At 42.5% G+C, this 23,934-nt stretch overlaps 2 protein-coding genes across 9 annotated transcripts; both read right to left on the bottom strand.

The window, feature by feature from the left end:
* Nucleotides 1-2,027: 2,027 nt before the first annotated feature.
* Nucleotides 2,028-20,333, bottom strand: LOC128767141 (catenin delta-1-like). 8 transcript variants are annotated; one of them, XM_053878916.1, is made up of 22 exons: nt 20,190-20,333; nt 13,717-13,850; nt 11,621-11,784; nt 9,862-9,930; nt 9,649-9,768; nt 8,682-8,941; nt 8,123-8,404; nt 7,805-8,045; nt 7,511-7,733; nt 7,139-7,331; nt 6,951-7,068; nt 6,721-6,877; nt 6,546-6,563; nt 6,252-6,320; nt 5,854-5,981; nt 5,639-5,789; nt 5,342-5,534; nt 4,976-5,184; nt 4,677-4,718; nt 4,532-4,599; nt 4,244-4,346; nt 2,028-3,293 (listed from the first exon to the last, which is right to left on the bottom strand). In XM_053878916.1, the coding sequence occupies exons 3-21, from the start codon at nt 11,777-11,779 to the stop codon at nt 4,287-4,289; spliced, it is 2,760 nt and encodes a 919-aa protein (XP_053734891.1). In that variant the 5' UTR covers nt 11,780-11,784; nt 13,717-13,850; nt 20,190-20,333; the 3' UTR covers nt 2,028-3,293; nt 4,244-4,286. The 8 variants fall into 8 exon arrangements, with proteins under 8 accessions (XP_053734891.1, XP_053734887.1, XP_053734889.1 ...); XM_053878912.1 differs by having other exon boundaries at nt 4,292-4,346; XM_053878914.1 differs by lacking the exon at nt 20,190-20,333 and adding an exon at nt 20,017-20,181 and having other exon boundaries at nt 4,292-4,346.
* Nucleotides 20,334-21,060: 727 nt separating this feature from the next.
* On the bottom strand, nt 21,061-23,815 carry LOC128767356 (zinc finger protein 768-like). The gene is made up of 4 exons (XM_053879350.1): nt 23,432-23,815; nt 23,009-23,106; nt 22,878-22,938; nt 21,061-22,340 (listed from the first exon to the last, which is right to left on the bottom strand). Exons 1-4 carry the CDS (start codon nt 23,712-23,714, stop codon nt 21,586-21,588), a joined length of 1,197 nt encoding a protein of 398 aa, XP_053735325.1. The 5' UTR covers nt 23,715-23,815; the 3' UTR covers nt 21,061-21,585.
* Nucleotides 23,816-23,934: the final 119 nt, after the last annotated feature.

Genomic DNA, 23,934 nt, shown 5'->3' with positions numbered 1-23,934 from the left:
CATCAGGTAGACAAGAGCCACGACCATGAAGCTGATGAGGAAGAAAGGGATGAAGGGCCTCAGATGGTGCCACACAACACCGAGTCCGTATCCCAAACCAGAAAAGCCTGTCTGCTTTCTGGTGTGAGAGGTGTGGCGGGTCGAGTCTGGTGCCGGGGTGTCATCATTTGAAGAAAGGTTCTCTAAAGAAGCCATTGCAAAAAGACAACTTCCACTTAATAATCCACTGAGATCAACACACAGACGACAAGTTTTACTTCCATGCTCCACAAAAAACTCCAGCGGAACTGAGTGAAATCTCCCACAGGTCCAGCTTGAATTAAAAATTGTTGCTTCTATCCGAGCATTCGACGCAGAGTAAATGAAGAACAGCAGGGCGCCTTAAATAGACCATCGGCGGTGGCCAGAAGAATCTGCTGCGTTCGGGGGTCTCAGGTTTACAGAAGGGGGATTCATGCACCAGCCGCACAGGTTAAGACTTTACACACTCAGCTTGCTGGGGGTGTGAGCTGGCGTTGACGCAACACTGAAGCATCTCTCAGTGCCGGGAAAGTAATGCAAGCGGAATGACCGGCACTTGTTCTTAACACTCAAGAGATTTGGCACCACCATGCAGCCACGCGCTCAATTTTACACACAACCCAGACAGATTTTTGTTCAGAGAGCTGCTCAATGCCCGGTGAGGTGAACTCTTCGGGCAGCTTGCCTTCACACACCAAGGTCACAACATCTACAATCTAATCAGGTTCACTTAAAACCCGATAGAAATGTCTCGCCTAAAGAACTGGAGATGATGGTGAGCTGGATTTAGGGTTAGAAATCAACCATGAATATTACACCCTTGAGGTCCAACCACTCTTGAACAATGACCTTAACTGCGACAACATTTGCCAAACAGACCCCAGCAAGAGACTGATGACCTGACGCAGCCTTAAACGTCCTCGCTGCTCCCGAGGAGCTTCCCTAGAGCAGAAGCAACACCCATCTCCAAACCCAACCAACTCAACTGGTCACACACTGATGCTCTCTTCAACAGCTTTTTCCTTCTTGAACATATTCCAGAACAGTCAGACCTCAACATGTTCGATTCCACTCCCAATCTCCCTAAACACCAGTTGGCCTACTGCTGCTCGCACATCTATAACTTCCTCTCATGATGAAAAATGGCCTGTCACAGCAAAAGCTTAAAAAAAAAAAAAAAAAATCAAGACAAGAAGCACGTGCACATTGATCAGGTGTGTCAATGTTATTCCTCAGTCACAGCAGACAAAACTCTCAGAAGCCATTACATTCCATGAGGCAGGTTTCGGGCCTGCTAGCTATGCAAGCTAACATAAGCATTTAATAAATAAATCATGAAATCATTGAAAAAACCTTATTTGAATATGAAGAGACGCTGAAGAAAGCAGAACAGGGTGGACAGCTCTGACCAAACAGTACTCAAGAGTTGGACAGCCATAACAACAAAACCGCTTCCCTGGTATCCCAGCATTTCCGTGCCAAAAAGGAAACGGAAAACACAGTTACTGGTTGAAGACAAGCAGATTGCATTTGTCAGTCAGATGACCTCAAAGATCCCCATTTCTCGGGTACAAAAAAAAAGTTCAATACCAAGAAAGTCAGACATCTTCTGCGTCAGTGGATAATGCATGTGAAAAAACAAAACAAATGAAACAGATGATTGTGAACGACTAAACACATTTGGCGGTGGACTCATGTGACACATCCCTCTCTTCCAGCAACTCCCTGTCACCAGAGTGCAACATGAGCTCTCACTTAGCAGTCTTTCGCCCTTAGGTTGACCATGGTCACATTTCCCCTCAAAGCAGTGACCACATTTTTTTTTCCAGGAATCAACATCATCAAGTGCATTTTGTCAAATGAAACACTTGAGGGGGTCAGTGGACAAACGCACAGCACGCAGTTGGGCCTGAAAGGATCGAGTTACCCAGCGACAGATTGGACAGACTTTAATTAGACATGTTTATCTACCCGACACGGTTCCGCCCCATCAATCACATCAGCAATCTTGTCTAAGAAAAGAACTTTATTTATAAAAACAGCTTCACCAGTTACATACTTCGCTGAAAAAAAAACATCTCAGAGCCAAGGCAGGTATGAACGGTACATCAGAATAGACATTACAAATCAACTATGTGTGTGGAGAATTGAAATAAAAAAGAAGACTGGTCCGTGAAAAGGTTGCTAAATCAGTCCAAACAGAACTCCCGCTCCCACCGTTGAGGAAATAAAAAAGGTAAAAAATACAAAAACTAGACTGAAGGTGGAAAATAACGGTATAAAAAGAAAAGGAAAATAGACCAAAAGGTGCCTCCTGTCCTTCTTCCAAATACAAGTTTCCCCCTGAATCACCAGCTTTGGTTTTAAGACAGTGTTATCTCAGCTTCCCATCAGTGGTTTACTCTCGGTGATACGAAGCAGTTCCAAGTGTGGTTTTGAAAGCGAACACATGTCATTGTTTCCAGTTGAACAAAGAGGCAGATGGTAAACAAAAGCAAAGCTATCATCAGAGGAGTAAAAAAGTGGTCTCTTAAGTCTGGTCCACACACAATAAAAAGACTCAGGTCCATATCAATTTTCCACACACACACACACACACACGCGCACACGCACGCACGCACACACACGGGTTCAGTTCACTGTATGACAAATATACACACGCCTGCGCTTTCAGGTCTACAATCCGGAGAGAAAATAAATCTAGACAGGAAAATAACTTGTATAAACAACATCTCCATCTACATCTCGTCTCGTCTCAACCTCTTGATTTAAATTAAAGAGCCATCACTAACGCAGGCGTCCCACTCTCTCTTCATATATACAGTATATATTTATATATAAAACCTATGTGGAAGTAAGTCTACGTAAAAGCTCGCTGTTACGGTGCAGCAATAATGTCAACATGACACCGGAAGTTGAATTTAAAAAAAAAAAAAAAAAGACAGGCATTAAATGATTGTCTATAAAGTGTGATTGCCTTTACAGAATAATTATAATTTAGAAATAAACTGAATACATTTCAGTTGCTACAACACATTTGTTGAAAGAGAGAGAGAGAAAAAAAAAGAAAATATTGACTGTGCCTTTTTTTGTCTGAAACAAAAATCACTTTCTTTGGAAGCCAAACCCTCGTGTTCCCAGTCCCATAAGTTTGCACAGAGGAGGGTCAGGAGAGGGGGTTGCTGGAGAGCCTGTGCATCAGATGGACTCTCCTCAGTAGCAGTGGTAGGGCAGGGATGGCCCCGCCTGGGTGATGCACACTATCAGTTTTTCTGTCGAGAGAGAAAAGCAGAAGTCAAAGGCCGGAAAAGAAAACCGCATAAATAAGTGGCCATCGAGACAGAGACAGACACTCTGCTGTATCAGTATGGCATATTGTAATTTATGTGAGGCGCGATGAAGATGTGCAACTGATACGAGCTCGACTGGGTGCTGAAAGAGAGCAACTGTTTAGCGCGGCTGAGCATGTAGCAGATGAGAAGTCAACTGTCCGGTCAAAAAGGCAGAGATGCTTTTGTCCAAAAAAAAAAAAATGACTATTTTGATAACAGGTCATATTTAAAAGGTCGTGAAGCTGCTGTATTTACAGGTTGAATGCAGCACATTTACTTCATTTGACTCAGGAATGTATTCAGTATCTTAATCACTAACTTACTTCCTTTAAAAAACTTCCTTTAAAACTGTGTTAAGTAAAGCATGAGTAAAACTGTATGCTGATGAAAAAAAAGTAGCATTGCCCCCTCCAAAAAAAATAACATTTTAAGAGTGAGAATGAGAGCGAGTGTACCAAACGACAAACAAGTAGTCATGAGTGCAATGTCCTGACCCCTACTTCACATAAAAAAAACCTTGTTTGTAGGAACTGATTCTCTGTTCACACTCCACAAATGTGACATTTGGTTCCACAAAATAATCATGTGTCCTCTGAGTTCTTTGAAAGACTGACAATTCAAAAGGTCATGAGGAGAAGAGCAATGGTCAGAAGTGTAACCTCTGTGTTTCACGGCATTGTTTTCTATCTGCATGATACAACTCATGTACACTGTGTTGCATGTCTAACACTGCTCTGCACCACCATACTATACCAGCGTCTTTACGTCACATCAGGGGTCGAGTTTGGTCACAAATAAGTCAAACTTTTGCACGATCACAAACAAGAAGGTTTGAGAGACAAAGGACCAGAGCTCAGAGTCCATGCAGGACGAGCCGCCAGTGAACATACCATGCTCTTACATGCAGAAGGGGTAGAGGGGAGGAGGGGTGGGCTAACCATCGTAGGAGTCCAACAGGGGCAGGGAACCCTTTCTGCCCCTGTACACCCCTCGCTGAGAATCAACCAGAGAAAGAGAGAACACGGAAGAGCAAGTGAGTGGAAAGAAAAACATCAGTAAATGTGAGGCTTCAAGCTGGAGAGAAAAAAACAGTTGAAAGGTGCGATTGAGAGGAAAGCAGGTGGTCCAGGGTTAGTGTTGATTAATAAGCACCAACAAGACCAAGGTCAGACGCGTACCGGTAAAGTGTCTGTGGTGTCGTCCAGAGTGTGTCTCCTCTCCCTCTGGTCCAGTGTGGAGTACGCCTCTGCAGAAACAAATCAACCACAGCGTCAGCTCGCGAAGTCTGAAGCACGGATCATGATGAGGGAAGCGAGCACCAACCGTGGCCAAGGTCGTTCAGTGGAATCATGTCCCGCTTCTCCCCTGAAAAGAGGAGTGAATAAAGGGATATGCATTCTGATTACTACATCAAACAAATATGGAAATCATCTTAGTAAAGGTTGTCGAAATCTAAACTTATGTGCAGTGCAAATGTACTGCCCTCTTGTGGTGAAAATACGGCATAGAAAAGCAACAAATGGGAATGTAGGAATGGTTAATAACGAACACCAGCCCCACCAGAATGTAATTTGGCTTGACAAATCTCAAGCTTTAGACCTGGATATCCAGAGAACACTGACCTCTCTCCAGCAGTGGTGTGGTGCTATCCTCGTATGTGCCATTGGCCCGTGTGCTGGGCCCGTTCGTGTTGCCAGAGTTTGGGTTCAGGTTGACCATAAAGTCAGTCTTCTTCCAGCCGTCTTTCTCCAGAGGACGCCGGAGCTCTTTGTGGGCCCAGACGAGCTGGAGCACCTGACCAGCGCCGCGCACCTCACGATCGGAGCGTTTCCTACAACCACACATCAGTTCAGACTCTTATTCCGGCAGCAGGGGTTACAAAATGCAGGAAGCAAAAAGCTGCTTTTTTTTTTTTAGAGGCACTTGTTTTCCAAAATGATTTTTAGGAGTTTGCCGACCCACATTCAGTGGCCTCACTTCACACTCACCCATCTTTATTGATGAGCACCAGCCTCTCGATGCCCTGCGAGGCTCTTAGTGTCTTCGCCGCTTCCAAACTGTTGCCCAGCACCTCCGTGAGCGTGCTCAGCACGGACACCACCGTCTCCTCCGATAAGACTCGTCCAGATTGACTTTGGCCTCCGGGGAGGTTCGCCACGAGGTGAGGCACAGCGTGCAACCCTACAAAGGACACACGCTGGCTTCAATTACACTCAAACATGCTTCACAGGCACCACACAGAGCACAGTGGAATGGCTAAATATCTTTTCAGTTCCAGGTCTCACCGAGCAGTTCACAGTTACGGTTGTCAATGGCGAGGTTCCTTAAGGCTCCGGACATAGCTCGGACCACCCGATCATTACCGTGGGCGAGCAGCTCCGCCATCATGGGTAGACCCTTCTCCAGACGCACGGTGGCTCGAATGTAACGTCCGTACTGCAAAGAGAAGTTTTAGTGTGTGAAACGGACGCCAACCAATTGGACGTGCTGCAGTACTCACGGTCCATCTGCCAGCACAAAGGTTCTGGATGGCTCCAGCGGCAGCTTCCAGCACCGAGGGGTTTTTGCTCTCTCGGAGTAAGGACGTGTAAACACGGACCACCTCGGGTTGAAACAACAGTTCATAACCTGAAAGAAAGCAGAGAATAATCCATGAATACAATAAAGCTCCAACTCCAGCAGTTCTGCTGAATATAGAGTGAAATTATCAGCAACAGAAACATGAAAAACTGTAAAACTGAACTAAAATATAAAAATTGCTACAGAAAATATTTGTCGACATTACTAAGCTTCAGAAAAGGTAGTCTTGTTAATGGAAACATGGCTTTAATGTTGTCAAGTTTTGGTTGTCATGAGACATGTGAGCTCTATCCGAAAATGCATAGCCAACACACAAACCTTTGGCTGGTGTCGTCCTCTTCGGAATGTCAACTTGGTCAGCACTGCCATCGTCTCCGTCCTTCTTTGCTGCAGACAGAAAATAAATCAGCAAAGTGTGAGATTGGAAGCGAGGCTTCAGGCTTGGATGAGAAATGCAGCCATGCTGTAGTGAGACGGGCGATGGGACCATGCACTGCAGAGTCTGACATTGTGTGTGCGTGTGATGGATTGGCAGTTCTTCTCAGATAATATTTGATGTTAGTGATGGAAGTGCGTTCATTAGTTTAAACCATTCATGAAAACACTTCTTACCTTTGGAAAACCACTCATCTAAACACAGCGGGAAGACGGGCAAAAGATGGGAGGGACAAGAGGGAAAGGCGGCAGAGTGAAAAACTGCAGTAGGCGTTTCCGTCACCAACAAGCTGACAAGCCACTTCTCTCAGTCGCCCTTCAACAATGGTTGTTCAAACTGTCAGACACTGACCTTTGCCCTTTCTGGAGCCAAAGCAGCCGCCTTTGTGGGAGCTGGGCATGGGCCCCTGGTGGAGCGGCATGTTCTCAGCATAGCGCTCGCAGCTGGGGACCTCGCGGTGAACGTGATAGGACAGATTCCTCAGGAGGCAGACGCAGTTCTCCACCAACTGGAACGTGAAGACCACATTTAACGACAGAACAGAGACCCTTGAAGGACGTTAATGGAGAGAAGGACGGAACCTTATTATCCACATCTTTGCGATTGATCTGCGACTGAACGATATACATGAGGGAATCCACCAATCCCGTGCACTCTCTCAGTTTCCGCCGGGCTTCACTGCGTTCTGAGCTCACGTTTCTATGATGAACAGACAGACGAACTTGATCAGGTAAAAATCCAACTATCAACTGTCAGGTCGGTGTAGTACCTAAGGCAGCCAGCAGTGTTGGTCAAGGCGGTCTCCCACTCCAGGTGTCGCGGTTTGCAGGTCTCCTCTGCGCCGTTGGTTGCTCGCTCCCATCCGGAGTGAGGCACCACCACCTCATCCACTAGGGCGTGAAGAGCGTGATCCACGATCTCCATTTTTACTGCGTCATTGGATGACAGGTTCCACAAGGTTCCTGCAAAGATACAAAATGCATAAAGAGGGGGGCAGATGTTGCATTTTATGACACTACCGCTTTACCATTCATAGCTTAAATCAAAGTTTAATAGAAGTCTACAAAAACAGGTCTGGCAACAAATATTTTGCACTGGAATAGTCGTTTCTTGCAATAGGAGCGGAGATCAGAAACCACACCTGTAATTGTGTCAGTGAGGTCCTGGTCGTGGGTTTTGCGGAGTAATCTGATCAAAGCTGGAACTCCATCACAGTTCTTGATGGCAATCTTGTTGTCTTGGTCTCGCCCATAAGAGATATTCTTCAGTGCTCCACAAGCTGAGTGGTGCACTTCCTTGCCTGGGTGGTCAAGCAACGAAACCAAGGCTGGGATTCCCTTCAGGCGACGCACCTCCGACTTTACCTGAAAGATAAATGGCGCAGTTTAGAGAACTGTTCATTCAAATCACTGCAAATTTGCAGAGCGTTTTTCACCTTGTCGTTTTTGAACGTGAGATGCTGGAGGAAAGCTGCAGCATTGGTCTTGACAGGATCCAGACGGTAGTTCAACATGGCGATCACTTCGGGCAGCTCCGGCTGTCGCCACGAACCAGGAGCAGTTTTCCGAAGGGTGCTGTCCAGGGATGCCATGCTCCCCCGCTCCATCGGCACATGCACGCCCCAGGCGTAAGGGTCGACCCCTCCCATATCACCATCCAAAGTATCTTCACAGCTTCTGTTTCGACCAAAGACTGGTCATCAGCTCAAGTCACTCAAAATTATTAACTTTTATTTTTTACTTGTTGGCTTTACCTCAGCCTTCTTCTGTCCATCCCCCCAGGACCGCCACCCAGCCGAGGCATTGTGCCATAGCCTCCGGGGTGCATAGGAGGTGGCCCCATACCGTAGTCATCATAACCAACACTTCTTTGGTCATCTTCCAGACCATAGTGGCCATGGCCGTATCGCATCTCCAACGCAGAGCCTAATGCCCTCATTCCCCGACTGACCTGGGGCTGTGCTGCATAGGGGTCCATTTGCTGACGGCTAGGAGCCCGGTAACCAGAATCCAGGGTCCTGTATCCATCTACAGGCCTGGGAGAAAAGGAGAGAAATGGTTTTCAGGACATGAACTTCAAACGTTTTAGTTGCTTCTAACATATTTACAAAACACACTCACAGTAAAATACAATATTACAATGCAACACAGATGTGAATTTCTATTCTAATAACTACACAATCATAAATAAAAAAAGGGAAATGGGTCAAATATTGGGAGTCAAATTTTGAAATTGTCTAATAGTCAACAACAAAGATGACACAAATCCAGCAGCACATTTCTCTCTGCAACAGTAGAATCAGTCGTCTGTACCTGTAGCGATCGTCCATGTGAGTGCCCCTGCTGAGGCTTGTGTAGGCCTCGGATGGTGGCCCACCTCTGTATTCATCGTAACCTCCAACTGGGCCATAGTGGTAGTTTCTTGGGACAGTAGCAGTTGGGTATTCCCCTGCCATCTGCCTGTAGGGACGGTCCAGGGTGGCGCTATAGCCCCCCATCCCAGAGACAGACATGCCCCCGTCAATGGACATCGCATCAGTAGGCAGGACTGTGCGTGAAATTGGTTTCTTCATCTGTGATAGAGAGAAGGATGACAATAGTGGACAATGTAAGCATTGCGGGAGTGGAAAACAAAATGACTAGTGGACGCAATAGAAACTTCTACATGATGGGCTGGGTCAACAAAGTCGGCAGACAAGGCTCAAGCAGAAAAAAAAAAAATGAAGAGAGATGTCTAATACTGAGATATATATATATATGTGTGTGTATGTGTGCGTTCACTAAAGACTCTTTACATATAAGATATTGCGCTGTACTTAATTCAAAATAGAAACACAAACTATTTCCGATTGCCGTTCAGAATTTTACGGGAACATAACAAGCCACTTCTCATTTCTCATTTAAAAAAAAAAGATAATTAATTTTAATTAATAGAGCATCAAATGATGTAGATGGACTTCTGGTTCACAGTTCGATAAAATAAAGCGAGTGACTGAAAATTTGTGTCAGCATCTGATAAATTTTAAAGGAACTGCAAATCAGGTCTGTAAATGTTGTCACACAAAACTAAAACAAACAAAAAAAAACAGAAAAAGAAGCCAGGTTTCTATTTGTGAAGGTAAATCTTTAAATGACTGGAGGACAATGCAGCCAGGCATGACTTATTATAAGCACTGTTTGTGTGCTCTGAGAAGAAAGTCATTAAAGAGCAGTTAATATTAACCCAACTCGTGCAAACTCGTGTTAGTAACAAACACAAGTCATGGTTCCAAAGACCCACCCCATTGTCCAGCCGCCGTGTTGTCCCTTCTTCTGAGAAGACGGAATGTGCTTCCTGTGAGTCTTCCTCTGGCGTGTAACTCTCGTCCAGAGCTCCGTGTGCCGGGTCCACCATCCTGTACTGAAGGATCCACATGCAAAAATGAGGTGTATCATTGATTGCATGGAAACGTTGCTCACATGGAAGTGATGCACTCACTGTAGGAAAACTTACATGTGTGCCGTTTAAATATGGATCTGTTAGCTTCAGTCGTTCGATGTCGAGATCTCCCAACCGTCCGTTCTGAGAAGCAAGACAAAGGATGACAATTACAAACAAAAATCACCACTTTTTGGGGAATGACAGCACTTTTTTGCGCCGTTTCACACAAATGACCATGCGTGTGATTCACTGGCAGACAGGAGGAGCACACTGGAGAGCAAAGGCATTTACTCTCACAACATTCATCTCTTACATAACCATCAATCGCCATGCCGAATGAACTGAACTGGACAAAACCTGGGGCACATCAGTTTATACCTCAGTAGCAGTAAATTAAGGTTGAAGCACAAAATGGCTCAAAGCAACCTGCGTGAGTAAACCACTTAGCCCTCGTTTTTTTGCAGAAGTCATTTCCTCTTATGATGATAAAATAGCAGAGGGAAGTGCAGTTTAAACCAATGTGAACCAACTAAGTACCCACTTCCTCCTACCAGACTTCTCTAAAATGTGATTTCTAAAGAATCCCTTTGTCCTTTCCTCTCAAGTCTGGTTCGCTGTTTGAATTCCAATTATTCTGAGACAGTCAAAACAAAGAAAACTTTATCACTTAATACAAGACGCCCTTTATCTTCAATGACTGAACAGTCTGACACAATGCCATTTAGCCGTCTGGGTCTGTCACTGAAGTGTGTCCCTCACTGAAGGTAAGATAAGACCCCAAAAGGAATCAAAGAAACAGTGTTTCTAGACACTTCTAAATGACTACAATTACAATATCTGGAGAATAATATACAGGATGACATATTTAGGATGCCTTATCACTAGAATTCAGACACATATTCTTTCTAAAACTACAGTGTTCTATATGGCAGTGGTGACTGGCCTGTATTTGTGACCCACCATGACTTGGTGTCAAAAAGTAAATAAAATATATAGAATCACATACAGAAAAAAATACCACAGCTTAAACCTTAGATATGACGCGAAATAACCAATAAATATGAACCAAATAATGCTGCGTTTAAGTGTGGTAAAACCTCTGCATCAAATTATCATTAAATGCGCAAGTCAGGATTATAAACAATTTTCATCAAAACAGAAGCATATTTTTTTGCTCAGGCAATGTTAGTGACCGGTACCACTAGTTAACAATCATTGCTCAATGAAATGATAAATAACACTTGAGCCGAGGCAGTAACATAAGATTTAAAGCACACAGTAAGAAACATGAAACAGATAGTGAAATAAGATGTTTCAAAAGTGATTTACATTTACATAAAATAATTTCAAGAAAGGGTTAGAAGAGTAATTTTAGAAAACATGCTATGTATGACATGCATGACAAAAAAAAGACATTCCATAACATGCTCAAACAGGAAGGGGAAAATAACTGGCATTCCACAACGAGGGATAACAAATGTGTGTGCGTGCACTTGTATCCGGTGAATGACAATGGAGGCATGGTGAGTGTGCGTGTGTTGATGGCTGCCCTCAGACATGTCAGAATCCGTTTCAACGCAAGCAACCAGACGGGGATGTTTGGCGAGCTGACGAAAACATCGGGCTCATGTGAAACCAGTAAGACACGGAACGATGAGACAAACAAACACACGGAAAGATACTCTGAGCGCAGAGGAGTCGGGTCGGAGGCCGATTAATGGATGGACTGATGCACTAGTTCACAGGACGAGCAATGCAAAGTTGAGGTCAGAGATGGAGTTATGGGCGTCTACAGGAGGCGCTGGATGGAGCTGATGGTGATTATCGTTACCTGTGTGTGGGGGAGAGGGCGGCCCAGAGTGGAGGGGCTAGTGGCGGGGAGGCCCACTCTCCTCCGCTCCTCCTCCAGTGCCCGTGTCAGCTGTTCAAACTGCACCTCCTGCTCCCTGACCGACTCCAGCAGAGCCGCTGCGCTCTCACACTGCTCCATACACACTACACGGCCCCAGGGGGAGAGACGGGGCGTTACATACGTTAAGAACACCCGTAAGGAGCAACGGTAAAAAAAAAAACCCAAAACAAAACAAGCACTTTTATCGCAATATGACTATGGAGAACTGATCTTTTATGAACAACTCCACCTCTAAATTCAATAACCAACAAACTCTGTAACCATAAAATCACAACATACTGATATAAACCCAAACAAAAATCAGAGTGAATTTAATAGTAGGATGACTCATGTGTTGTCGGAAGTCCCATCCACTCAGACACTTCATTGCGCACCAGTCAGACCACAACCTGATGCCAACATTCGCCCACTTCACAAGACTGTTAGGGAAGTTCACAGGAAAAATTAACTGAAGAGAAGATGAATCAGTAACCACATTGCAATCACGTCATCAATTGTAAAATTAGAGCATATGTTCCTTCTATGCAAGTGTGTTGCCCAACACAATACTGACACTTTTTTCCTTTGATTGCATCGAATAACACTAAAAATAAAACAAAGCTTCTCAATATAGTGGAAGAAATACATTCTTGATTTTAAACCAATGAGAATCAACAGAGATTAAGTCAACAAAACTGTCTCACAGTTCCATGCTTCCATAACTCTCAGAATTGATAATAAACATGACTTATTCAGTGATACTAACTAGCTATTGAATCTCAAGACAGTAGAGTGGGTATTCCCATTGTTCCTCATCATTGTTCCCAGATGTAACCTTTGTGTGGAATACTTTTCTACAGAGTTCCTCAGAGAATTTGAAAACACATACAAGACATACATTGGGAAATCTTTCTATTCCCAGGACTGCTGTTTCTAAATCCATTCATTACTGGGGAGTCCTCACAAGTTAGCCACTGTCCTAGCAAACTTCACAAAACCATAATCATCCCAGATAATTCAATGAAAAGAATGTTGACAAATACACATAAAAAAATGTTGAATCAATTTACTCCTCTATTAAGTTCAGATTCGATGGCATCAATCGGATTTACGTTCAACTTTTTTCCTTCGGTATAATACCAAAACTTCCTTCCGGGCGGTGTTCTAAACCGAGCTCTGAACATGACCAACAATGTCTGTCTCTCGACTACACCATCCATTTCCAACAGTCATGATTTCACATCATTGGTGTGACCTCACCAAAGTCATGAACTTCTTTCCTTAAACCATCTCAGAAAATATTTCAATTATCCCCATGTCATATTAAAACACAATTTGTTGACTGTTACTCTACTTGCGCTGCAAAATGAAACCTAAAATGAAATGGCTATAACAGTTTGTGTTACATGAAAGGTTTCATGGAATGCTGGAGTGGAAATGCTGAAACCACTCGATCATATCTCAATTTGCCAGCATTTCACTTGAAGTGGGCTACTAGTATTTTTGGCATGATTGGGACACAGTCATCATTGCGAAATCCCTCAGACAGATTCTGGCAAAAAGGGAAATGGGGAAAAAAAACAGTCCAATAACAAAAAATCCTTATGTGGTCTATGATGGTAACAATCATATCAAGAGGATCATCGTAAAACTCACTGAAAGGCAATCATTTCCTTCCGAACCCTCAAAAATGGAAGATCATGCAGCTAAATGGTGCTGGAAAACCTAATGCAGAAAAATATATGATAATGAGGTGGTGTATTAAGTTATTTTACAATGGTTCACCCACATTCACAACCTCATCATTTCGTAACCTCCTGAGGTTATGTTATCATCAACACTTGATATAAGAGCACCCTGCTGAGGGGGCAGAATAAATTCCCTTTTGGACACTCCAATGGAATTTAAACAATTTAGAGCAGCTAGAATTAAAAACACTGTGGTTTAAAACACAAAGAGTACATTCCATTAAACAGTAAGAAACATTTCCAAGTAAAACAGCTGTACATTTCAAACCCAGACAGAGAAATACCAACCTTCACCAGTGGGCGTAGTTTGATAGAAGTGGTGCGAGATCACACAGGTCAGAGGTTGAGATCTAGTTGCTCATCAGTGGAAGCTTGCAGAAGCACCAAGGCCCAAAATCAGAAGATCAACAAGGAAGAAAGGACTGCAGACAGAAAAGGGGCGAGAAATAAAACGTGTTGGTTAAACAGAAGACACCTCTGTTTGAAAAACAGCAAGATAGTGGGAATATCGTACAAGAGTGTCAGTGGGGGTGCGCTGGCTTTGTGTGCACAAAAACACTGAACGAGAGACAAGAACAGTAGCCGAAAGTTCAGACACACCCAGTGTGTTTTTTAACTGGAGCAGGGGAACACAGGCCCAGAGAGGAATATTGAAGCGCATTTTATCACTGAGCACATCTGCAAACGTTTTAACAATTAAAAGAATTATATCAAACATGGGAATGAAGTCATGACTGTTTGCTTAGCTAAGTAAACACTGATGATATCATTGTTGACTGAGACTGCACAGAGAGCAACCAACTAGTTGACAAATGGGAAAATAAACATGGGACAATCAATGCTGAGATATAATCTTGTCTTATAAAAAATATCAATGGCTAAGTGGAACACAACAGCATGAGATGCAGATTTATTTACTCTACAAGACGAAAGACGAAACCAACAGTGACAAAAACAGGTGCTTACTGGTAAAAAAAAAAAAAAAAAGGTTCTCTCATGCATTATCTCATCATGTTCATTCCTACAAACACATGATGGATTTCATGTACGCCTAATGCATATTACAAACCTTCCCATTCATCCTTTCCCACTTATGAATTTAAACAATTCACATTCTTTATTTGATTCCAATCCGCTCTTTGTAACCAAAGTGCCTGACTTTGTAATTTTGTCTGTTTTGAGGTCAGAGTCATCAAATGCAATTTTAATTTCAGATTCTTTGGGCAATATTGTACGCTCATTTCACAAAACATTTTTATTAACAAAATCTCAGGAGACAATCTAAATGTATGAAGAATGATAAAAAACAAGATCATTGAACTTGAACTTATCATTGACCTTACAAGTTCCAAGAACAACAGCATGAACGTCTGAGCAATTTCGTTGACCAAAGAATATAACACCTAGCAAAGCGGATATTAATCATTTAAGAGCTTGTAAAAAACATCATTCCAAGCTGCCTTTGGAAGCACAACTACCTGACATTCACTCTGAACCACATCACTACAGCATTAGCCCTCACCACAACATGCACTACTTCAGGTCAGGTCAGGTCAGACTTCTGAGCCAAACCATGCCCACACATGATTCAAACAAGGTCTAAACAGTAACACACACTGTTCAACTGCGAGAAAATCTTGAGGTTAAAAACATTTTTCGATCCCTAATTTTCTCCTTCCCCTCAACAATTCCTTCAAACATTTAACCTAATGACCTGCTATCTTGCCCTTACACTGTCTCGTCTCCGATAGAAGGTGCCTTTCTTCTCTTATCAGTGGAGTGACGATCAGCCGAGACAGCAGCAGTCTCACTCCCTGACGGTCAAACTTGAAAGTTGAATAAACACAAACACCTGCAGGACCTGTTGACCGAGGCATTAACTGGGGGCCTACGTTTTACTGTTGGTCTTTCTGTTAAACTGTCACGCATCTCAGGAGAAAACAAAAAATGACTTGGATTACTTGGAGCAAATCATCTAAAAATCAAGAACAAATTGATCTTCAGAGCAAACAATGGTGGTAATGACTGTAACCTCTCAGATTCGTCCAACTCTTAAAAATACACGAAGTACTCTACTTTTGCTCATTTGCCTGTTCTGACGAGGAACATGTACTCTCGTGAAATCAACAATAAGACTCAATTAAAACACAAACATCAAAACACAGTAGGTTACAGGGATTCATCCCCGATAAACAATCAGGAGAATAAAACAAGTTAGTTTGTGAATTTACAATGTAAACATACAAAAGAGCCATTAGTTCCTCTCAATAATTAACTTGAAAATGATGGATATCGGAACAGGTTATTAAAGTGTGTCTCATCCCTCTCTGACCAAGTCACCTGCAGTTGAGCAATGGCAGCATGCTGAGAAAAGTATAGAGGTATAGATTTTTTAAGTAAATATTTCTTTTCAGTCAGAAAACTGATAACAATAAATAATAACTCAACTGAATCACATTTTACAGTAATACCGTTATAAGCTTTGACAGTATTTCTCAACTGAAGCAGCAACATCAATAGTTCTTACAGAGAAGTATTGAGGATTTTACTTAAACACATTTTTAAAAGGTAACCTATTTCAGAACAACATATGTGTTGATAAATAACTTTACATCAACCTACAAAAACATTAACTCACAAAAACTGAATCGATAAGATGACTACAATTGATGACAGTAATTCAGCCATCCACCAGATAAGACAGCCATGATGACGTCACTGTTTGCTTAATATGAAACTCTGACTGTTAGAGAAGTGTGTGTCGCTCTGTCTGATAAATGATTCCCGCGCAAGTTTTTATTCCCACGAAAGCTGAAAACCCCCTTAAGGAGTGCCCAGTGCCGGGAAGAGACTGGGATATGTAGACACAAAATCAAGGAGTGCCTGATATGCATTTCACAAGACAAAAGGAATGTGAGCCAAAACTGGCATTTGCATGTGAGGTCAGTAAGGGCCAATAGAAGGATTGGGTGTCACATAAACAAAAGTGGCAGCGTTTTAACCACCTGAGAGAATCAAACACCACATCTGACCATATATGGTCAAAGGCAGGACAGGGCTGTTATACCCTGAAGACAGAGGCATGTCGACAGTGGAGTGGCAAACAAATAAAAGCAGCAGAATAATGGGAGAGTTAGTAAGCAGTATAGAGAAAGGGATGGGGTTTAGATAAGGATAGATAAAAGCTAGTCTCACATTCCTAACATTGTGGCCTGACTCTTTAACACAGCAGCAGCCCCCACACAATTTTTGGGAGACAAACACAGGACACAACTTCGGGGTGTTTTGCAGCGTCTCAGTATCAACTCTCAGACAAATGTATCAATAATAATCAACATTAAAAGTGTCATCTTTCAAACAAGATTAGATGACAATCAGACACATTGAATGCAGGGGGAATACGCAGCTGTCAGTCAACCAAATTGGCCGAACAACGTGTGTGACAACAGGAGACAAGGTGTGAATCACATTGCGAGAACATTAAGCAACAAGTATGACAGTAGACTTATAAATGTGATTCCTCACTCATTACCCTCCACCTTAATCAGCTATTCATTTTGACCTTGTGAGGTCTACAGCAAGATTTGTAGAACAATAAAAACAATCAGGGCAGCCTGAACGCCACTCCCCTCCCTTCCCTTCCCTTCCATCTACTTCCTGAGAGACAGGATGTCGTGGATCAAGACGAGATGGGGGTAATAGGATCACAGAACTACAGTGGTTTGCAAACAGTTGTACCTCCAATGATTGACAGAAGCTTAAGAGCATGTGGTGTTCACACTCTATCTTAAGTCTTACTGGTGGTCCATTAAGAGATACTGACTGCAATTTCAAAAATCCCCAATGACCCACTTGAGAATCACAGGACCACAAACCACTTCCTGATTCTCCTACACTCACTTTGTTATTATTCGCTTCAGACTTTAAAGTTAGATTAACAACGTTCCAAAAAGGAAGCGTGTAAAAGGAACTATTCTCCTCTTCTGGAAAATGCAACAAATTTAAACCATGTTCATATGCCATTTTCCTTTCAACCATTTACATGAAACGATAAACCAAAAATAACCATGGAAATAAGGTCAAAAGACCATCGTCAGACGAGAGAGAATGAACATTGCATTCAAGATAAAGTCAAACTAAGCGAGTGACAGTAGACTTTTATATAGGATCAATTAAGTTGTGGTATTCGTTTATGCTTTTAACTTGCTGGTAATTTGGAAATTATCCAGACCTGATGCCACTTTCAATCCCTCAGACAAGAGAAAGGCCCGTCTGCTGACATGCCAGACACCAATAGATTTGATGGCAACACTCATATGCATTGCATGTTCACTACAAGACAAATGTATAACTGCTATGAGCATTGCACACTTTTATTCGTGAACTTGTTATCTACAATAGCACTGACCATGATGACAAGCTTTCACATCCTCATTGAACATAATCTCTCAGTGAATTGCATTTGATTTATAACTAATATCTTAAAATATTAAGAAAAATATAATCATCATTGTCAAATATATCTAAACTTCAAGACATTTTGACAGATCAACATTTATGATTGGCCATTTTATCTATTCTGGCTCTGTCACTGACTTGCGGTCAACTGCAAAACAGGATCAGACATGGCTAGTGAGAAGGTCAGATGAGTTGGAGGTTAACGTTTATTTTCAAAACCAGTATAAATAATTAAAGCACTAAAGGGCTGTTTTACTTCAATTATGTTTCATTTATTTTGAGGAAATAGATCAACAATGTGGTATTAAAAAGTAGGTCTTTAGTGCTGAAGTTTATATTTTAATTTGCAAACTATAGGACAGCTGACTGGTGTGAACAACAACATTTTGGTCAAATGAAAATTGAGTAATCAATGAGAAGCATCTGTGTTTGGGTGAATTTTTCATGCCATTTTTAAATGGTAGAGGGTCTTGTTAGGTGACTGAAAACATGACTGACAAATGTCAAGCAGAAGGGTTTAAAGGTCAACACCACACACGCACACTCCTCAAACATCTGATCCTGCCCTGACACACCACGAGTCACACAGCTTCATCGGATTCCGGACCATCAGTCAGCATGACTCACTCACTCCTGTCAGAAGACATCTGTGCGTGCACACATACATGCCCAACAATGGTGCCTTTGTCAACCTAATGAAACTCTCGCTAACACCAGGAGGGCATCAGCCTTGCTCTACGTAGAAACAACACAATTACTGTCAGATAAAGACACCTGTTACTTCGAGGTAACCTGATAATTCATTTTAATGAAATTTCATTGCACTGCTACCGTTTAAACCCAGCGTGGCTTGTAATGAGATTGAGGCTTTAGCGCCCTAATCCACTTACCTCTTCACACACGCATACACCGTGTTTACAAGCGTGCATAGAGATAGACACTCACATTGGGTCACTGGGGATTAACCTGCTGAACACCTCGGAAGAGCAGACACAATTGAGCCAAGGGCTCAACGGCAGGCATCAACAATCAAATCATGACTTCAGAAAGTCCACATACAAAGATCCACTCATATACACATATATATATATATATATTTTAAGGGCTGCATATGAGGTACATTCAGTAGGTTTACACACGAAAGTACCCAGTGATGCTTTGGTACGATTAGGTCACTCAATGAGCATGAATTTTCATTCATCAACGTAATTTATTCCCGACATGAATCCATGTGTACAGATTACTATCTCCGGTGCTGTCAGTTATCTCCACCCTGGATTTTCACAACCAAAAGCATGTTCACACAGGACCCACCTAACAGGTTTACAAACCAACAGACCATATGCCACTAATGTGACTTTTAAACCCCAAAATAATATCATGAAAACGCTGTGAAACTGGACTGGCCGATAACTGTGAATACACACTAAACTGATCGTTGATGACATCACAAAGCAAAACGTTATGCTGAAGGAAAGGCGACCGCTTTAATGTGAATTATGATACACGTGGGGCGGACCGCAAATGATTTCACCAAGCAAAACGAACCTCAGTAACGATGAATTTAAGTCCACACATAAGATACGGATGGATGAATGCTGATCATCGGATGCATTATATGTAGGTCAACACACAGGAAAAATAGTCAACGACTACATTAGATTAGTGTGGTAAAAGGAAAACATGGGGGTTTGAGGCTTCTCAACAGTTATTTGCCTCATTTTAACTCTTAGAACTTTAAAGATACTACAAAGTCCCTTTAAATTGGATTCTTTGCTAGCATTTTCGCCAACTGACCGTTTCGGTAGCAACGGCTAAACAGTTAGCACCACCAGACTAACACAAACAACTCGACATTCAGCCTTTTGCCGTTTTGAGTGGTGTTGTTGAAACCAGTATCGGGATAAATGACAGTGATGGACATTAAAACAGAGTAGTTTATCAGTATTCACGGCCAGAAGCCGTAATGACCTGGTTCAACTGTCCGGCTACGTTAGCATCACAATAACCCACATACCGTCTGGAAGCGGTCCCCGCCGCCAAGCGTTAGCATAGCAACCACGAATCAACTATGTGAGCGAGGTCCACATGAATTAAACCGGACTGAAGGAAAGCATAGTAATAACTCACCGTAATTCAACTAGAACCCGGCGTATACAAAGCAATTCAGGTCGACAGTGGAGACAGACGTGGCTTGGGAACGCTAGTCTCTTTGGCCACTCCTTGCCAGCGCTGCAATGCAGCCACTACTAGCGTGAACTCAACGTTTCCTCGCGTCTTTTAGCGGTGCTGGATTTACTCACACGGGCAATTTCAGGTCGTTCCGGTCTTCTTTAGAATAGTCCGTGAACGCTGCCTTTTCTCCCCTCTTACCCCTCCTTCCCCGGGTTCTGTGTCAAGCTCACTACAAGAGACGAAGCGACATCGCCGAGTTTTCTATCAAAGAGAGGGCGGGATCAAAGAGTGACGCGACCGTAATGACGGCGCAAAGATAATTCCGTCTGGCGCACAGGTGGTTGGTCACACGTGTATAAACTCTACGTTTATTTTAAAAGTATTTCACATCAGAGACTGATGTAACTTCTTTGACAGCCAAATACAATAGAGGAAGTGGCGTCTGCCGTGGAAGTACATTCCGTACCAACCTGACAAAACTACTACCGCCACTGTGACCGACATCCTCTTTTCAATTTAATCATAAACAAACGTGTTTGCGACTCGATTTACAGACAGGATTGTCAATGTTAAACACAAAAATAATTTAGTTCAAGATTCACTTGCGCCCCTCATTCGCATATGGTTGATGCTGTTTTATTTTAATTCATTTTCTTTGAGTCTTTGTTGTTGTTTTTTAAAGTGCTGTTGCAGGTTGTCTTTAGTGTTTCATGTTATTTTGCATCTACTCTTTCAATTATTGAGAGTTATATAATCAAAATACATTGCAAGGTTTATAACCGAGAATGTATTGTTTTATATTATCTCATTTAATTTAGTAAATTACAAAATAGAATTCATCCATAACTATACACTAGAAGAAGTAAAAGCGAACACCTCACATTCTTTTTTTCCCCCAAACGTCATGTGCGCAAGTTAAAATAACAAAAACAATAGTGCACTCTACAGGCGAAACAGCATTTCCATTCATACACTGAAACAGACTGCCACGGGCGCTTCAGCATTTCTTTAATAATAAATATACAAACTACAAATGGAGCTGTGCAATTCACACACACACACACAATTTATTGCTCTATGTTAACATAAGGAAATAAAATAAAGCTGAAATACAGAGGTAGATAGTTTTTGTTTACAGGGAAAACATCACTACTAAACACTAACTTTATCAACGACATTTATATATGCTTATAAAGAAAACTATTTGTTGAACAATCTTTCAAGGGGTGTATCTTATGTTATTTATGCTATTCTGTCAATATTTATCCAAGATAAACAGCTAATTTCAATAGTGTTTGAAAATGAGGCGTTAAGTCACACAAATCCTTCCACACATTTTATATTTATAAAAAATAAATAATTGGGGAAAGAACATTAGAAAGGCATTTGAGATTCACTCCATATTATTACAATTATTAAAACATTGTTGATCATCTGGTAAATGATACCAGTTTGGTATCTGCTGCGCTCATACTAACAATTTAAGCTTAAATTAAATCAAAACAAATTGGTATATTGTATCGCTCATGGTCCGAGCAAAGTGTTGGTGTTATGCGTGATCCTGTGTCTTCGCAGGTTGCTGGGGTTATTGAAGCTGGCGGGACACTGGGTGCAGGAGTACGGTTTCTCCCCCGAGTGAGTCCTCAGGTGGATCTTAAGGCTGCCGTTCTGGGTGAAGCGTTTGCCACACTGCCCGCAAGCATACGGCTTCTCCCCAGTGTGGATGCGCATGTGGATGGTCAGAGTGTTCTTGTTCACGAATGACTTGCCGCACATGGGGCAAGTCGTTGGCTGCTCGCCTGTATGAGTAGCTCGGTGTGCAATGAAGTCTTCACGGTTTAGAAAACGTTCCCCGCAGAAGCCACAGTCGAGTGACTTGGCAGGAGACTGGAGACCCATGGGACTCAGCTGACTGATGTGACTTGGATGACCTCCTTTACCTTCAATTCCTGTGAGTGCTTTCATCACATTTATTTGAGGGGAGTGATTTCTCTGACTGTTTCTGGGCATTCCACTTCCTGGAGCTGAATCACTGGCCGTGAAATTCAGAAAGCTATCATGGGTGATTGCCTTTTCAGAAGACAGTGAGCTGAGACCCCGCAAGTCAGACGCTGTGAAGAACAAATTGCTGTCTTCCTGTGAAGGCCCTTCGCCTCCTCCATGGACGCTCACTATTCTCAGCTCTTCAGTATTATCGAGCAGGTCAGAAGAACTACCAACAGCCTCGGCGTTTGTGCAAATAACAGCATTGTTCTGAGAACCTTGGAAATCGTTTTCATCTGAAAAGGGATGAACGAAAAACAATGTGAATAAATTGTTCGGAAAACCTGAGACATCATTTATTTACAGTTAAGAGCTGGTCATTATTACAAGCTAGAATTTGGGAATGTGAGCTGTCCTGGCTTAAATTAACTCAAAACAATTCAACACAATAAGATAGTAGCTAGAATCATTTTGGGGAACTGCAGAAAGACTGCCTTTACACATGTTTTTACGCACAAATTTAAAGCAAAATGTATCATAAATTTAATGTAAATGAGACATGACCTGACATAATAATAAAAATTATAATTTGGTGACTACAACGATCTAAATGGTAGGTGTCTTGTCATTAAAACACAAATAAAAATGATCTGCTGCAAGTAATGATATTTATAAAAAATACAACTGCGGCACAGTATCTGTCTCCCGTCTTATGTCACCTTCACAATCTAAATGTATTTTCATCACTAAATATCAGTTTACATATATTGATTTGACAAACATAAGGCATGCAGTAACTGCACTGAGGGACTCATTACTGAGGCTGGGCTCACCCTCAATAGGAGCACACCTTCCAACATCATCTTCATCGTTGATCAGGATGACATCTGCAGACTGGGAAAAGAACAAACACTTCTGAAAAAGTGCAGATGTGTAATACGTTTAATATAAGTGAAATATTTACTTCTTCCTTAACAGGAGAGGCTGTCTTTGAGTCAGGCTGAAGGTAGCTTGGGGCAGAATCCGGAACTGGCTTTTGTACCACTGCAGGTGTTCTGACAACTGGTGGATAATAAAAAAATCACCTTAACAGCAGATTTAAATGAAAGAAAGCTAAAGCTTTGCTATTTTTGCCCTTAACCAGCTCTGATCCTTACGGTGTAGTTAAATCCAACTATTCGACAATCATGTAGTTTCTATGACGCTGAATAAAATCAGCTTGTCACACAAATCACCAAAGAAAGGATGGATTGACCTGCCTTACAATGCTACCCAAATTGAATCGTATTATTGGACCACAATACTAGACCGAGTTGTTGTTGTTAGCATTAGCTTACACTAGGGGGCGGTAAACGTCGCAGCAGCAGCGACAATTCTGTGTCGTTACCATTTGGTTTGATGCGAGTTTTTGGTGTATTAGCTCTGATTGGAGTGAAGCGGCCTGTTGGCCGGTTGATTCTGGTTTGCAGCCGCAGGGTGAAGAGTTCGCTCCTCATCACTTTCAGTCTCATCCTCAGGGTCTCGTTCTCCCTCAGGCTCTGGCTCAGGTGAAGGCGCAACGACGTCGAGTTCTCCGAGAAGAGCTGACTGATTTCCAGCACCGCCGCCTTCACCAGCACGTCCATGATGGACAGCAGTTGCGACTCCAGGTTCAGACTGTCCGTCGGCATGTTTGTGGACACGTTCGTCCGCGCTCCTGCCGTTAAATGTGTTGTTTTAATCGACACGGCTCAGTCAAAGGTTAGCTAGCTTGTACAGGAAGCTGCACAATAGCCTTCCCGGGTGTATGACGTCATTACCGTAATCCCTCGACCACTGCGCATCGTAACCCACCCTGGTCGAACTGCGGTGAAGTTAATACTTGAGTATCTCCAGTGGAGTTATGTAGTA

Source organism: Synchiropus splendidus, chromosome 11 (genome assembly GCF_027744825.2).
Source record: "Synchiropus splendidus isolate RoL2022-P1 chromosome 11, RoL_Sspl_1.0, whole genome shotgun sequence".
Classification (NCBI taxonomy): Eukaryota; Metazoa; Chordata; class Actinopteri; order Syngnathiformes; family Callionymidae; genus Synchiropus; species Synchiropus splendidus.
This window is presented reverse-complemented; position numbering and strand designations above follow the sequence as displayed.